The 15,000-nt window shown below is 41.8% G+C and overlaps 1 protein-coding gene across 4 annotated transcripts in view; it reads right to left on the bottom strand.

The window, feature by feature from the left end:
* The window catches only part of fgf12a (fibroblast growth factor 12a), a gene marked incomplete at both ends in the record, with an annotated part of 45,963 nt that overhangs the window by 20,928 nt on the left and 10,035 nt on the right, over positions 1-15,000 (bottom strand). Inside the window, 3 exons of one of the 4 annotated variants that reach the window (XM_080726648.1) lie at positions 7,230-7,340; positions 12,457-12,504; positions 14,002-14,206. In XM_080726648.1, coding sequence (XP_080582774.1) covers positions 7,230-7,340; positions 12,457-12,504; positions 14,002-14,206 — 364 coding nt within the window. Of the gene's footprint in view, positions 1-7,229; positions 7,341-12,456; positions 12,505-14,001; positions 14,207-15,000 lie in introns of those variants that run through there. The other 3 variants (XM_080726649.1, XM_080726650.1, XM_080726651.1) reach the window with 3 other exon arrangements.

Below are 15,000 nucleotides of genomic sequence, written 5' to 3'. Positions count from 1 at the left end.
GAAACATCTTGAAAATTTGTGCAAGGCTTTGAATATTTCAAATCCAGTGGTGTCAGTGGTGCTCAAACCTTTTCATGTGAAGGACCCCCAAAATGATATGTATTTGACCACGGACCCCCCAAAATATTTAGTTCCAGGGACCCACCAGAAGCAAAATTTGAGTTACAAATGTTCGCTTTGCCTACATATATTCAAAGATTTGCACACATTTTCACGACTTTTCAAAAATAGCAGATCTACAAGCTCGTATATCTCGCAGATCTACAAGCTCGTATATCTCGCCATCTCCGCCTATCTCCACCTACATACCATTTTTATACCAAAACCTTTGAACTTTTATCAAGTACATTTTGAATTCCAGACTTTTACTTCTAAACTGTATTGATACTTTTACTTAAGTAATATAGCTTAAGTATAAAATAATTAAGGCCCTAGTAACTCAGCCCCACTTCCCACCCCCCTTGTGACGCCCCTGATCCCCATCCATCCATCGCGGGATAGTGCCACGTGCCGAACATATCAATTAAAATGTCTACATTTGGGTTCCTTCTGCAGTTAGTGGGAGTTTGCGATCAGAATAGAATGATGCACTAGTGTTTTGCTCTCCTCTCCCAATCTATTTATTGTATTTGCACCTGTTCTCCTCTCAGGCTGTTGTATCATTTCTCTCTCCTTCTCTATATGTCCATGTGTCTGTCTACTCTCTCTCTCTCTCTCTCTCTCTCAGTCCCTCTCTCTCTCATCTCCCTGTCTGTGCTAAACCTCTTTCCAGGTGACTGGTGACTGCCTTCATCTATTCCATGTCCAGTCATGGCTCCACAGTCCACATTCATGGTTCTGTGAGAACATGACACGAGACAGTTGTATCTACGTACACCTTTAAACTTAAAAAGAAACGCCTGCTGCATTTTCTACTGGGCACATGAGTACAATTTGAATAGGATCCTAGAAACAGGGTTCCCACACATTTTTACCAATTAATTTCCAAAACTTTTCCAAAACTTTTTCAGAATATTTAACCCAATTTCCAGGACTATATAACAATAATTCAGCTCAATAACAGGTCGCTTACTCCTATGCGCAATGCCCAAAGACAGGTAGTGTATACCAGTGGTTCTCAACCTTTTCAGGCCGTGACCCCCAAATAATCATATTTTAACTGGGGAACCGGCACCCTGACGAGCACTAAGAGTTGAAGAATTTTGTATAACATTGTTCTATTGTGATCGCGAGGCGTTGTGAGCATGTAGATCTGCTATTTTCACAATTTCTGCCTCTAATATTTGCAATTTGGCCCATGTTTAATTTGTCATTTCAGAGGTATTAACAAAATCAATAACCAAAGACAATGCATAGCTATTTTTTATAGCTTCCAGGACTCTTGATAAATTCCAAAACTTTTCCAGTACTGGAAAAATATTTTTCTAATTTCAAAATATTTCCAGGAATTTCATGGCGGTGGGAACCCTGTAGAAAGGATTTGGTAATTAGTCTGTCTGGGGAAAAAAACATAGGCTAAAGAAAGGTGCAGTGATATACCATCATTTGTAACAAATGACCAGATTCAGAGCAGTCATCAGGCCCCACCACATGTATTTCAAAATATGTTGCCTTAACTCATACCCTGCCAAAAAAGATGTTTCTATAATAAAAACGTCTTTAAAACGTCTTTTTCACTATGGACCTCCCTGCCAGACGTCTTCTGAACGTCTTTTTTTTTTAAAGAAAAAAAAAAAGAAAAAAAAAATTGAAAAATTTTTTTTTGAAAAAAAGAATTTTGGACCTCCAACAGTGTACTAGGCATGATCGCGATCGCGAAATTGCATGTTTAACCCCCATACCAACCCCATCTTTCAAACATGGCAGCCATGTTTGTTTACATTTGAAGAAAACATAAGGGATCCTTTCTCCTGAATGCCTGAACGGATTTCCAAGCGGATTTTTTTGTTTGAAAGCTGTGAAAAGCATGCACATGCATAGTGCATGATCTGTGCACGAATGTGTGCACCAGCGTGCACACTATTTTTTTAACCCTTTGTTGGCGAACCGGCAATATAAGAGGTCATCCCACTTTAAATATGGCACCGACTGAAAGGGATATTTCACTTTCAAAAAAACTTTGGGTAATTTTATCATCTAATCAGGCTTTTATGAACACCCTGAACAGTTTTTAATTAGCTTGATTGAATATTTAGATATTTGATGTAAATGTTACCAGGCCCTCCAGGCCCAGGGCCTCTCCCCACACACAACCATTGTAACTTCAAACTTCATTTTAACCATGATAGATTCATTAAAAACACCCATTCTTTTTTCTGGTGACTCATATTACCCTCCTAATATGTGAGCAGGCCGTGTTTTTTCGATCATCATATCTGCGGTGGTCAACCTGATGACTATTCTGAAAGTGATTCCTTTTATACAGAACCCCAACCCTATCTCTTCTAGGCCCGTCACAAGCATTAAATAATCGCCTTATCACAATTATTTGACATAATCGTCATATCAGTCCTGTGCAACTTCAAGACCTAAAAGCCAAACAGAAATGTAATTTTGATTCATATGTTCCAGTGTTCAAAGACACAATTAAATCGTTAATCGCAATGGTTTGTGTAAGAATTAATCGTAAAATGTAGTGTTGCCCGATCCCGATCACGTGATCGGATCGGCCGCCGATATGGCCGTTTTTATAAGATCGGAGATCGGGAAAAAAATATCGGGAAAAAAAAAAGTTTTTTTTTTTTTTTTTCAAAAAAATATTTTCTGGGAGTACTGAAAGTTACAGGTAAGGTGAATGCGATATGAAATGTAAGCTTACCATAATCACAGTAATCCTTAATCATTTTCAATCAGATTCAAGGGCTTTTGGAGAAATGAGACAGACAGAGCACTGCAGAGGGAAGGTGATTGTGTCAGACTCTGTGTCCAGCTGGCAGCTGATGCCAATAAGTAGTAATTGGCCCCTTGTTAATGGATCAAAGGAAGGCAATTATGTCTCTCTGCACTGTCAACTGATGCATACTTTTCAAGCAGACTGGTTAATTGGTTCTTAACTTATTTTGTTTCAACTTTAAAAATGGCCAATGTTTTACCAGTTTTTATATAGTTTGTTGATTATTTTTGATGCTGTAATGGTCTATTTTATTTTATTTTTTGAGATATTAAACAGGTTTTAAAAGTCCTTAAATCGTGACTTCGCTGCCAAATTTCAAATGCCACACCAAAGGTCCGCTGCACAATGATTGAGAAACACTGCACTATTAGGCCTATATCACTATACACTACTCATAAGCTTTGTTTTTAATTTGTTGATTCAGTGCTGCACTAAGTGATAGAATGAATAGATTTTTTTTTCTTAATGCCTTGCCAAAAGATCGGATCGGGAAAGATCGGGATCGAATCGGAAGCAATAATATTTGATCGGTATCGGATCGGGAGCAAAAAAACCCTGATTGGGGCATCCCTAGTAAAATGTCATAATCGTGACAGCTCTAATCTCTTCCGGAGAAAATAGAAACGGTCTACCCTCACACAGCATGGAAGGACTAAGGAGAGTTAAAAGATTTCCAGGGATCTTTCATTCATCAAAGGGCCATAAAAGCATGGCTCTAAGCCACCCACAGAAGCTGAATCTCTGAAAAACCCTAACAGGTTTCCAAAGGAGCAGTAATCGGCTAAAGCTAAATCCAGCTGCTAAAGGTAAAGTCCATTTGATGTGAGCAACACACACACAGCCACAGCTGACAGGAAAACCCAGCTGGAAAGGTTTTGAGAAATGCTGGGCTGAGCTGCAAATGCCAATGTCACATCTACCAAATGAATCCAAAGAAGTGTGTGCGTGTGTGTGTGCGTGCTTGCTTGTGTATACGTGCGTGCGTGTTATTGTGCACATAGTGTGTGTATACGTGCACACTATTTGACATTTTGTCAACTCACCCTAGCTAATGCCTCCGTTTTTACATGAGAATTGGTTCTTGATATCACTGATTTGGCGTTTGGCGAATGGAAAATTGCAGCTGAGTGAACCTTTGTTAATTTGTTCCATTACACAGGGACATCAGCCACACGTGAGGCATGAAAAGCCAGTGCTGGATATGGTGCCTCATAATCAGAGATATCTTTCATGAGATTCAATTTGTGCAAGTAATTTATGCAGGCGACCAACTGATGACTTCTAAATTAATGACAGCAGTGCTGACTCAAAACTGAACATGGATGTTAATTAATGTAATGGTATTTCATGCCACCTGTCTCTAATTAAGTGCAATCCTGCCAGTCAATCACGCTTGCCAATAAAACCGCCCATAGTAAGCCTTGCCGAGCAATTAGACCCATATGAATCGGCCGAGCCATGAGGCTCATGGGGCAGGAGCCTATCTCCTGTTTCTGTAGCGTGGGCAGGCTTGATATACAAGTACACCCCCTGGACATGACGCTAGTATGTCACAGGGACTTACCCCCAATCCTACCCTTGATGCTGAGTGCCAAGCAGGGAGGCACTGGGTCCCATTTTTTTAGTCTTTGGTATGACCCCACCAGGGTTTGAACCCCGATCTCCCAGTCTCAGGGCAGACACTCAAACCACTAGGCCACTGAGCTGGTACCTATACCCCATACCTATACCATTGTAACATCGAATCCTTCATCACTTATTTTCAGTGTATCTACTGAATCAAAGCAATGTATATTCTCATATCTCTGTGTTATATCAAATAAATAGATAAATCTTATTAATGTAGCTAATTTAATGTTCAATATTAACCAAGTTAATGTTAATCAATGCCACAGAGAGATATGCAAAATGTAATTGGAAAGTTGCTCTGGTTTTAGTACTAAGGATCACACCTGCAGTGGAATGCAGCCAGTGTTCAACCTATTGGTCCGAAATGGTTCCACTGAACCGCCTCCTGCAAATGAATTATTCCAGCTGTCACTGCTGCGTGTGCCGTGGGTCAAAGGGCCGCACGGTTCAAGGATGGGAGTAATCTATTATTCTAATAATCCATCAGGGCGATCGATAGGTGAGTGCTGCTAGCCCTGAATACCAAGCTTTCTCCTTCCATGTCCATCAACTCTCTCTGTCTCTTGCCTCATCACTTTTCCTTCCTTCCTCCCTTGGCTCCTTTTGTCCCGTCATCTACGGCGCCAGAGTTGATTCTTGTTCCCTCCCCTGATGTTTTCTTCCCCCTTCAAGTCTTTAATTTTTGCACTTCCCGTCTCACTGTTCTAACACGTTTCTCTTTCCTCTCTCTGCATCTCTGCGCTCTTTCTCTGTCTCTCTTCTGGGAAGTCTCTATAGCTCTGAAGTCGAGGCATCTCGCGCAGGGAATTATTTATCAGGACCAAATGGAGAAGGAGGTATTTTTAGTTTCTTTTTGCTGAATTATTCACTGCACTCCTTCTCTCACTAGACTAGCAGGACTGCTTAACAAGAGGATTACCCCGAAGCAAGGGAACCCCGTATGGAACAAAACTCATTAGCAGCATCTCTTAGGTCATTGCAGTGGATCCCTGCAAAACTTAGCATAACAATACAAGTGTGCAATAATAATGAGAAGAAGAAGAATAAAAAGAAGAAGAATGATAATTTAATAACTTTAGTAAGAATAAAACTTTCTGATATTTGGCTTCACTTCAAGCCTTTACTCCTTTACTTTACCACTATCATCATCCCCTCCTCAAATGCTCTTGTCAACTGATATTATTTCTCTTGAACTCAATAACTTTTATCTCCTACTTCGAACCCAGATCACCTGCCTGAGTGGTAGCATTTTTCACGAATCCATTTAAGTTGTATGCGATACTTCTTGTCAACCAGTAGTGGTCCTACCCAACCACCAATAGGATCTAAATGTCTCAAAAGAAGAGCATGGAGACCAACTACAACCACCACAGATGTATTAGTTATATTGAATTAGCATACTGTACTATACGATAAAGATACGATAACATATTTTTTTATTTTAAAAAGGTTATGGATTGCAATTTTAAATTATGAGCCCCCTCTTTGGGGAGGGAGGTGAAGCTTATTCTCTTTAGCTGTTCTCTATATAGCTTGTGTCGTGGGGGGGTGGGGTACCCTGAAGGCTATTCATAGTGGTGAAATATTATGACCCTAGCAGAGTGATGCCGTGGGACTGCGGTTGTTTCAGGGAATGAGTTTCCGGCAGGGCAATACCACCTGGGATAATCCCATGCGCTTTAGAGGCAGAATCGATCAAAACAATGTGGCACGTACAACAACGGCCTGTACACGCAAGAAATGGTAAACGGTGTGAGGCACAGGAGGAATATTTGGCACAGTTGTTTCAATAGAATATCCAGGTCCTAATTTAGTTTCACAGTCAAGGTTACTGTCACCAGTGAGGTGAAGCAATAAGAGTTAGGGAATCATTTATAAAATGCTTTTTGACACCTTCATTACCACACTGACATCTCAATCTTTTTTTGACACTGAGAGGAGAGGAAGAGGGCATTCAAGCATCACTCTTAACAGAACATTTTTGCCTTTCTCCATTATGGGTCCTCACTATTGCTCACTATGGAATGGTGTAATTTCTGTCTACATGCTCTGTGTCTCATAGGTGGAGTGTGGATGTTTTGGAAATGTACCTACCTACTGATGGACATTTTTAATGACATTTAAAATGACAATTTTAATTGATGCAAGCACAATGGCTTTTACTTTAGCATTCTAATTTTCCAGGAAGATTAAGGCTGAAGATTGTTTTTAATAGCTTGGAATCCCCACCTACAGTATGACGCAAAGTGAGCAGACAGAAATGGTGCTTAATAATAACCATCAGAGAGGACCGATTAGGGTATATTAAGATTAAGAGAAGGTTGAAAAAGTTGTTCCTTTAAACATTTTAACACGTTTTAATTAAATACAAGCCTCCTTTTATACAATAGAATAAACATTTTGTACATTTTCTTAAAATGACAATCGTTTTTTCTTTAGGTTTGAAGACATGGGAGCACACGACTCCTGCTGGAATCCAACCCAGGGAGTTGGAATTATACAGCTATCTATCCAGCTGCCAAAATCCACAAGAACAAAGATGTATTCAAATTATTTAAGTGCTTTGGACTCCCCCAACCCTCATGAGTTATATAAGCGTTATAAATGGTAAAACAGCATGGCAATGTACGTATTACATAACCACATGACTCATTAAATGTTTAATGCTGCATGCTGGGAATTGTATTTTCCATAGACCCGTACTCACTGTTGTCGCTGTTCTCGTCCTTGCTGCCGTCGATGGTTCCATCGGGCTGCATCTGCAGGTAGAAGCCCTGCTCGCTGAACAGTCGCGTCACGATGCCTTTCAGCTGCGGCTCTGAAGTACCACACACACACACACACACACACACACACACACACACACACACACACACACACACACACACACACACACACGTAGAGAAACACACACCATCGGCCAAGCCGCAGCCCCAAACCCACCAAGAATATGTCAGATTCACAATCCTTCGTGATCGTGACACAAAATAGGACTATATAGATGTGACACTGTGGGTGTTTATCTGAGTGTTTTGTTGACCTCTCCCCCCCACCCCCCCATCAGTCCACTGTCAGATTAGCGGACGGGTTGGCCTTTGTGACATGACAGCAAATCAATGAGAATACTGTTATGCTTGTGCCAAAATGCCTAACTGTATACTTCTGAAAAGAGAAAACAAAAAACAAAACAAAAACAATGGTTTATCGTTTCCTCATTCATCTCTTCCTTGATCGTGTCCTGTTTTGGTGTAAAGCACTTTGAGCAACAGTTCATATATTATTAAGAATGCTCTGCAGCAGTTGCATTTGCACACCATCTGAGTTATGGGGGTCCTTGAAATTAAAAAGTTTGAGAAACACTGGTATAAATTATCTGCCTTAGTTAATGCTCAGAATGGTTACCGAGGGCTATGGTGAATAGAACAACAGCATGGGAAATGTTAATTTTGTCAGTGCAGCAACTGTGTTTATCAGCCACTCTCTCCTTTTATCACTCTCCTCACACATGGCAAATAAAGGGCAAATCATTGATTATCAAACCCTTTTAACAAATACAATCATGTTTTTGCGTGCTACTCAATAATGTTTATAGGGACATGGCAATGGTATCTGGGCAATGTATCGCCATGAGCTAACTGTTACCGTTATTGCCGTTACTGTTATGACACCAAACAGAAATGACTTCAAGTTCAAATCAATGTCACGATTCATGAAAACAATATACAGCCAAAATAGCAGCTAACATTGCGTTTTTAATTACACCGTTAGACAATCAATGTAGTCAATAATAAATAATCTACAGTATTATAATCTTTTGTGTGTATTCGTTGATATATAAGAAATACAAATTATAACAAAAGAAAACATGCTCCTCGATTAGTTGATTAGTTCTAAATATCAGTTAAATATATTTTCGGATAATTGCCCAGCCATACAGTAAGTGATATCTATTGATCTCTTTAGTTTGCCTTCAAATCTTTCCAACCTTGTATGTACCGTATATTTTGTTTTTTATGAACGATAAACCTGAGGCTATATATAACATTCAACATATTTAGGCTATATATAACATTCAACATATTATCTCCAACTGTTATTTATGCAATGCTTTGACCTAAAGAGATCCGTCCCAAAGTTTCTCAGCAACATTAAGCTATTGACATTTGGGAGCTGGCCAAGATGCCGTTGGGTTTTAGCTTGAAGCAGTTATGGCAACAGGCAGAGAAACCCAGGATTAGCCGGGGGCAATGAAAACCTTATAGCCAAAGGTAAAGGAAGGGGGGAAATTGACTTTACATTTACTATTTATCTGTGGGAAAGCATAGATGCACTACAACCAACAGTTTACTACTTACAATGATCTTTCTCAGATAAAGCAGGATTCTCTATTATGTGACAGGATAGTGAGATTAGATTAGATCAGAAGTGTGCTTGGACGTGAAAAAGAAAGCAATGCAGTGCTGTCAGTGAAAACCCTGATAATGAGCGTCTTCGTGTTGAAGAGCTCATGCTGAAGAGATAGAAAGTGTGAAGGTGAAGCTGCTTAATGCCGTAACAACTTTGTTAACGTTCACTAGGGAGTGATAAAGATACACAGTGTGAGACTACATCTGTTGTTTTCACGGCATGGCTCTGTAGGAGGCGGGCCGGGTGGATTCTCTCAAACTGCTGGATTGATCAGTGCCAAATGTCTTGTGCACACTGCCAGCATGCCAGGGAAGTACCTCCACGATGTGTTCTCTTTTTCACATAATTATGTTTGCTATATTTTGACGTATTTAACTTTATTGAATTGCATGATGGTCGGATCAGGCTTGTCCTAATAGAAGTCATACATCATACTGTAGATATGTCACAGGTGACTGACGTCATGGTGGACTATAGCCACATGAAGCCGGTGATCCTGATGAATCCACATCTGGTTGCAATCTGTGTGTTTAAACCTTTCTCTTCAGAAAGCAACTCAGGATTATTATTATTATCATTCTTTTTCATACAGTCTGCATTTACGTACATGCATCTTGGCCCAACGGTCTCAACTCCAAAACTCCCTAAAATCACCAAAACACTTCATGCATAATAGTAACACTGGCAACAATTCTCACTCACTAACAATAAAACAACAGGGAGCATTACATAAATGATGAACATCATTTATCTTTGAAGGTTTGATTGATTCTTCACATACTTCAGTATTCCATTCCATTAAATGACGTATTTAAGTACGAAGTATGTAAAAAGAATTCATCGGAGATGCAATTTGCGTCAATATAAAAATGCAATAAATGAATAATAAAAAAGAACCTCTCAAAGCGAGACCGTGGTTTACAACATGGTCAATATGAGAGATCACTGCTTCCTCTCCTCTGCCTACCATACATTCTCCTGCCACCTTCCGTCTTCCTTGATCCATGTTTCCAAACAAAATCATTTCGAAGCTGTCCCCTCTTGTCTGTATGGCAATGGGACTACATAGGACACCCACGGGTAGGCCTTCAGCTGAAATTGCACACAGCTGTGTGATTATTATTTTATTGTATTGTAGATGCGCTGCTAAGATATGTTTCATTATGGTTACTGCAGAAATGCACAAAAGTTGCCCACATTCAGTTTTGGCTGTTTTTAACAGTCTTGAAAACAGTGTTAGCATTTGACCAATGCTTTACAGATGATGGGGTGTGAATGAGAAAAGAGTTCTGGCTTTTGGGAAATGTGATCATTTAATGCATTTTGAGTGAAAGCAATGGAAAATGATGCACAGTTTGATCCACATAGACTTCTGTTTCACTGACTGTTTTCACAATGTGTGGGGGGGAGAATATATTAGTACTTCTCTATTCCCTCTGCCTGGCAAATACAAACATGTTGTCTTTGTCTTAAACCTCTTCACCTTTTGTTTAATTTCCAAGTTCGCTTGCTTTGCAAGGATGTGTGAACAGGCCAGAATGACCTCCAAGTCCAACTCCAGAGCAAAGGTTGGAGGTGATTCATGCCAGTCAGTTCTAGTATATTCAGTTCCTTACATGCAACCACTAATAAAAAACCTCAAAACATGAAAACTCAAACTCAGTAAAAGGAATGCTCAAATGTACAGGCCTACATGCTTTAGCAATATTTGTAAAGGAAACTGCAGATTTTAAACCTAAACCCCATTCTTCTGATGATAGGAGATGAACAGTTCATCATCAAATGGAATGTACACCCGATGGTGTGAAATGTCGCTTTTGAAGTCGTATTCTTGCAACAATGTATTTTTCATCTCCTCACATCAAAACAAGGGGATGTAGGTTGAAATTAGACAAGGTTTTCCTTTAAGGCTTTATCTTGAGATGATCAGTCGCTGACAGATCAAATTTGGTATAGACTAGAGAGCAGAGCAAGGTGTCCCATGCAAGGCTTATGCCTAATTTATGCTCTGTCGCGCAACGACGTCGCACGCCAAAAAACAGCAGACCTACTGGCTGACAATGCGTCGCATCTGAGACGTGTGAGCTTGTACATCGGCTATTTTCATGCGACGAAGTATGAATCAGGTTTTAGCCTGAGGAGTGACCGCCCATCAGAATGGGTTCATGTCTGCTCAACTGTACATCATCCAGATCATCAATCCACAACTCACCTACCCCCAGGGGAGCCACCATCAATTCATGAGGCAGACCCTCCGACATTCATCACAGGCAAGAGAGGGAGAACCGACGCGTTTGAGTGTTCTTGGAAGTGTGCATGTGTTTGTGCACGTGTGAAGGGCCAGTGTGTGTATATGTGTGTGGGGGCGCGGGTAGTGCCCACCTCAGTAAATCACATGTGATAACTGCACTTCTATAAATAAAGTCCTCAATACGGGCTGAGCGATTGCTGACAGCCCATCAGTTCCAATCACTTGGCAGGGGGTGATTGTGTATATGTGCGTGCGTGCGTGCGTGTGTGCGCGTGTGGGTTGTGCATGGTCACTAAACGTGTGTGTGCATAATAAAACTCTAAACAATGCAAAGTAGGCCTACAGTGCTATACCATAACATCCGTCTTTGAGATTGAAAATGCCTACCCTTGGTGCCAATGTGTCATCTTCCTGTGTTGTACAGTGTGACAACAGACATGAGCCATTACAATGTGTACAACTTACTTTATATATAGGTACCAATGCAGAGAAACATACAGTACACATTTAGATAGGTTGACAATGGCAGTATGGTGAAATGGGGAATGAACACCTCTACTGATAACAGCCGACAGGTTTGACACTGACAGACGGAAAGAAACACACCATATCGATGTACACCAACATAGGGAGTTCAACCACACACAGGGTAGCAATTAAAATGGATTACAAACACGATAAACCACACTAAAAGCTGTTTTATACTCGTGAGGTGAGTGTGTGTCGACAGTGTCAACTGACAAAAATATCAGCTTTTTTCGTTTGAGAATCCGTTATTTTTGTCAGTCTCCGGTACCAACAGACACTCGTCTTACAGGTATAAGACAGCCCTGAAACATCGGAGGAGCAGAACAAAGAGAGAATAAAAAACTCACGACCCAACACTGATTAACAAACGAAAATGGGGCAATGAAAGAAAAACAAAAGAGGAGGTATAGTCAAATACAAAAAGGGAAAAGAGGAGAGAAAACGACAAACGGCGACGGGGACAGAGCATCAGCTACAAGAGAAACAGGTATACGAAATTAGTTTTAAACCGAAAAAGCCACACAGTAGGAGACGAAATGAAACCAAAGGAAGAAATCAGCAGGGAGAGGTTCATCGGCTGTCAGACGGGTGTTGGAAGCCCCCCGCCCCATTCCATCCCTCCCTCCCTCCCTCCCTCCTCTCCCCGCCTATACCCCCTCCCTGGGGAAGGGGAGTCAACATGGGCGCATGATGGGGTGGAGACGAGAAGAAAAACACAGCACACACAGATGGAGGCTGAGCTACTGACCTAGCCTGCAGCCCTTACGGGACACCTGTGGAGGTTTCGAGGGCGCATCTTATGAAGGGGGAATAGAAGGAAAAACAACAAGCTTTTAACATAGGCAGAAGTCATAATTCTCCAGAGTATCGGCTATTTATATGCAAATATTATGGCAAATCATAGATATGTTCTGCATAAAGGGATGGTGAATTCTATAGCAGACACAGATTGACTGCTGGTCAGCAACAGTCTTGAGCATAAAGGGATTACCTGCCTGTATGCAAATCTGTCTAGCCACCGTCTGTCTAGCAGCCTCTCCGGGCTTGAGTCTGATTTAGACTTTGTCTTACAACGGTGCAATTTGCTGAAAATAATCGATTTCCACCAGACACACACAGACACGAAAACCACAACCACAATGCATTGTGTTACGTTTTTTGGTGGGAAGGGGTGACGGGTGACAGTCATACGACCAAGTTTAAATCAGGCTTTAGTGTCAGGGTTATGTCTTTGTTAAGGGAATTGCTTTTATGGCCATTTTATCTGTACGGCTATCCACCTATACAGAATATATAGGTTTCAGCTGTTTTTTATCTGTCTGTCAGTCTGTCATTTGTTGAGCCTGTCTGTCAGTATTATCTGTGCATTAGTACTGTCTGCCTGTCTGCAGGGGATGAGTGAACCTGCATGTCTTTCATCACATGACAGAAACAGAACTACCAAGAGGCCTAGAGGGGGGGGTGAGATTTGCACCGCTCTCTTATAATATCTGTGCACCAGAAGAGAAGAGGAAAAAAGGGGCAACGTACACTACAACACAGTTGTATGTAGCCTACTATGCACGGTCTATGTGCATCAATATGGCCAGAAACGATTCTTAGTCTCCATAGGCTGCCTCCCTTCACTGCAGTAAAGCCCCCTCTCTGCGATAAACATTTACCATTAAAACATTTCATCTCAAAAGAGCCTTGGTCGCTTGGTGCACTGCGGTGCAACTTATCTCACTAGTATACCCCAACCTGCTTTCATATTGAATTAGCAGTCACAAGCAGCCATATCTATAGCTAATCTATTCAATTTGGCGGGGGGAGATTTTAAAAAGAATTAAGTGTGCAGCCAGTGCAGGAGAAAATGTGCCTGACATGTAATTATGTTGTAAATCATCATGAGGGAGGGAGGGGGGCGCAGTCTTGGATTTGGTTGATGACATAATGGTGGTCTTATTGTGATCACACAGCAATATCACATTCATAAATCAGGTATAACGTCACACAACAGACTTGTGTAGGCGACATTCAGGCTGCTCCAGATCATCAGATACAATGGAGAGTGTAGTAAAAGTGTTGTGTCGTGCGGTGGATCGACATACAACACGTGAGGCTAATATGGAACAGGTGGAAATTTCGCATCGCAGGAGGAATTGTACAGTCTCTCTCCAGCGGATCAGATGTGTGAGCCCTGGACTGCGGTAATGCCTCGGCTCCACAGAGAGGGGCGGGGTGGGGGGTTATATATCTCCATACGCACTCAAACAGAAACAAGAGAAAGAAAAAGAAAATCGCTAGCCTTTACAGCACTGACCTGGTCGCCGGCGAACGGGTCTCTTCTTGCCACTGCAGAAACGGACTTTGCTGAAGACCCCCAAGAAATGCCTCTCGCACAGAGACCGGGGGTCTTTGCTGGGGCTAGGCCGACGTTTAGTCGTGGAGACCCGGTCGCTGTTCGACTCCCTCGCCTGGCGTTTCTGGCGGATCAGGGAGCTGGCGATAGCGGCCATCTCCCTGCGTGCGAGAGAGCCGAACCGAACCTATAACAGCGGAGCGTTGAGCAGAGGTGGTTGGGATGATGGGGATGCAGTTCTTTAATAGTGCAAAAAAGGAAAAAAGGGGGTAAAAAGAAAAGAAAAAGAAGAAAAAAAAGCGGTACAAAAAAGGAATCTATGTTGTGTTTTAACCAAATGTCATTCTGCTCATCATCCCCCGGTTTAGAAAATCCAACGTGTCCCGCGCATCATAGCGCTTAACATCCTCTTGGGGGGACGGACGGTGCCAGCCAGGTAGGATCCAGCTGCCACTGGGTCCTTGCACTGAGAGCCTTCAGATCAAGTATCTGCCCCCACGCATGGCCACGGGTATCGGCATGCAACAGTGCTGATAAGTTTATAAGTTGTCATTTTTTGGGGCGTGCGCGCCCCTATAAACTTCAGGTATTCCAGGTGAACAGCCGCGTCTGACAAGCAGGACAATCCTCCTCTGCACAAAAAGCCTATTTATCCACTAATTCAACACAAAGACAATCTCAGTCCCTGCGAACCAGCGACAGACGTTGACTGTTAACACTGATCACTGTCTGTGATCAGAGTAAATGCATGTAAAAAAAGAAAACATTTAATCCATAGACAAATCGAATCGGTCGCAAAGCGACGGTCCACTTGCCTGCGCCTCACGACGCGCTCTTCTCCGGGACTTGGGGCATCTGTGCGCGATACACAACACAGCGCCTCAAAATGCAGCCGGGAAAAGACCGGAGGTGCCGTAGCCTACAGCTCACTCTGCAAGGCTGCAGCCAAAG

This window comes from Nannobrachium achirus (genome assembly GCF_963921795.1).
Source record: "Nannobrachium achirus genome assembly, chromosome: 5".
Taxonomy (NCBI): domain Eukaryota; kingdom Metazoa; phylum Chordata; class Actinopteri; order Myctophiformes; family Myctophidae; genus Nannobrachium; species Nannobrachium achirus.
This window is presented reverse-complemented; position numbering and strand designations above follow the sequence as displayed.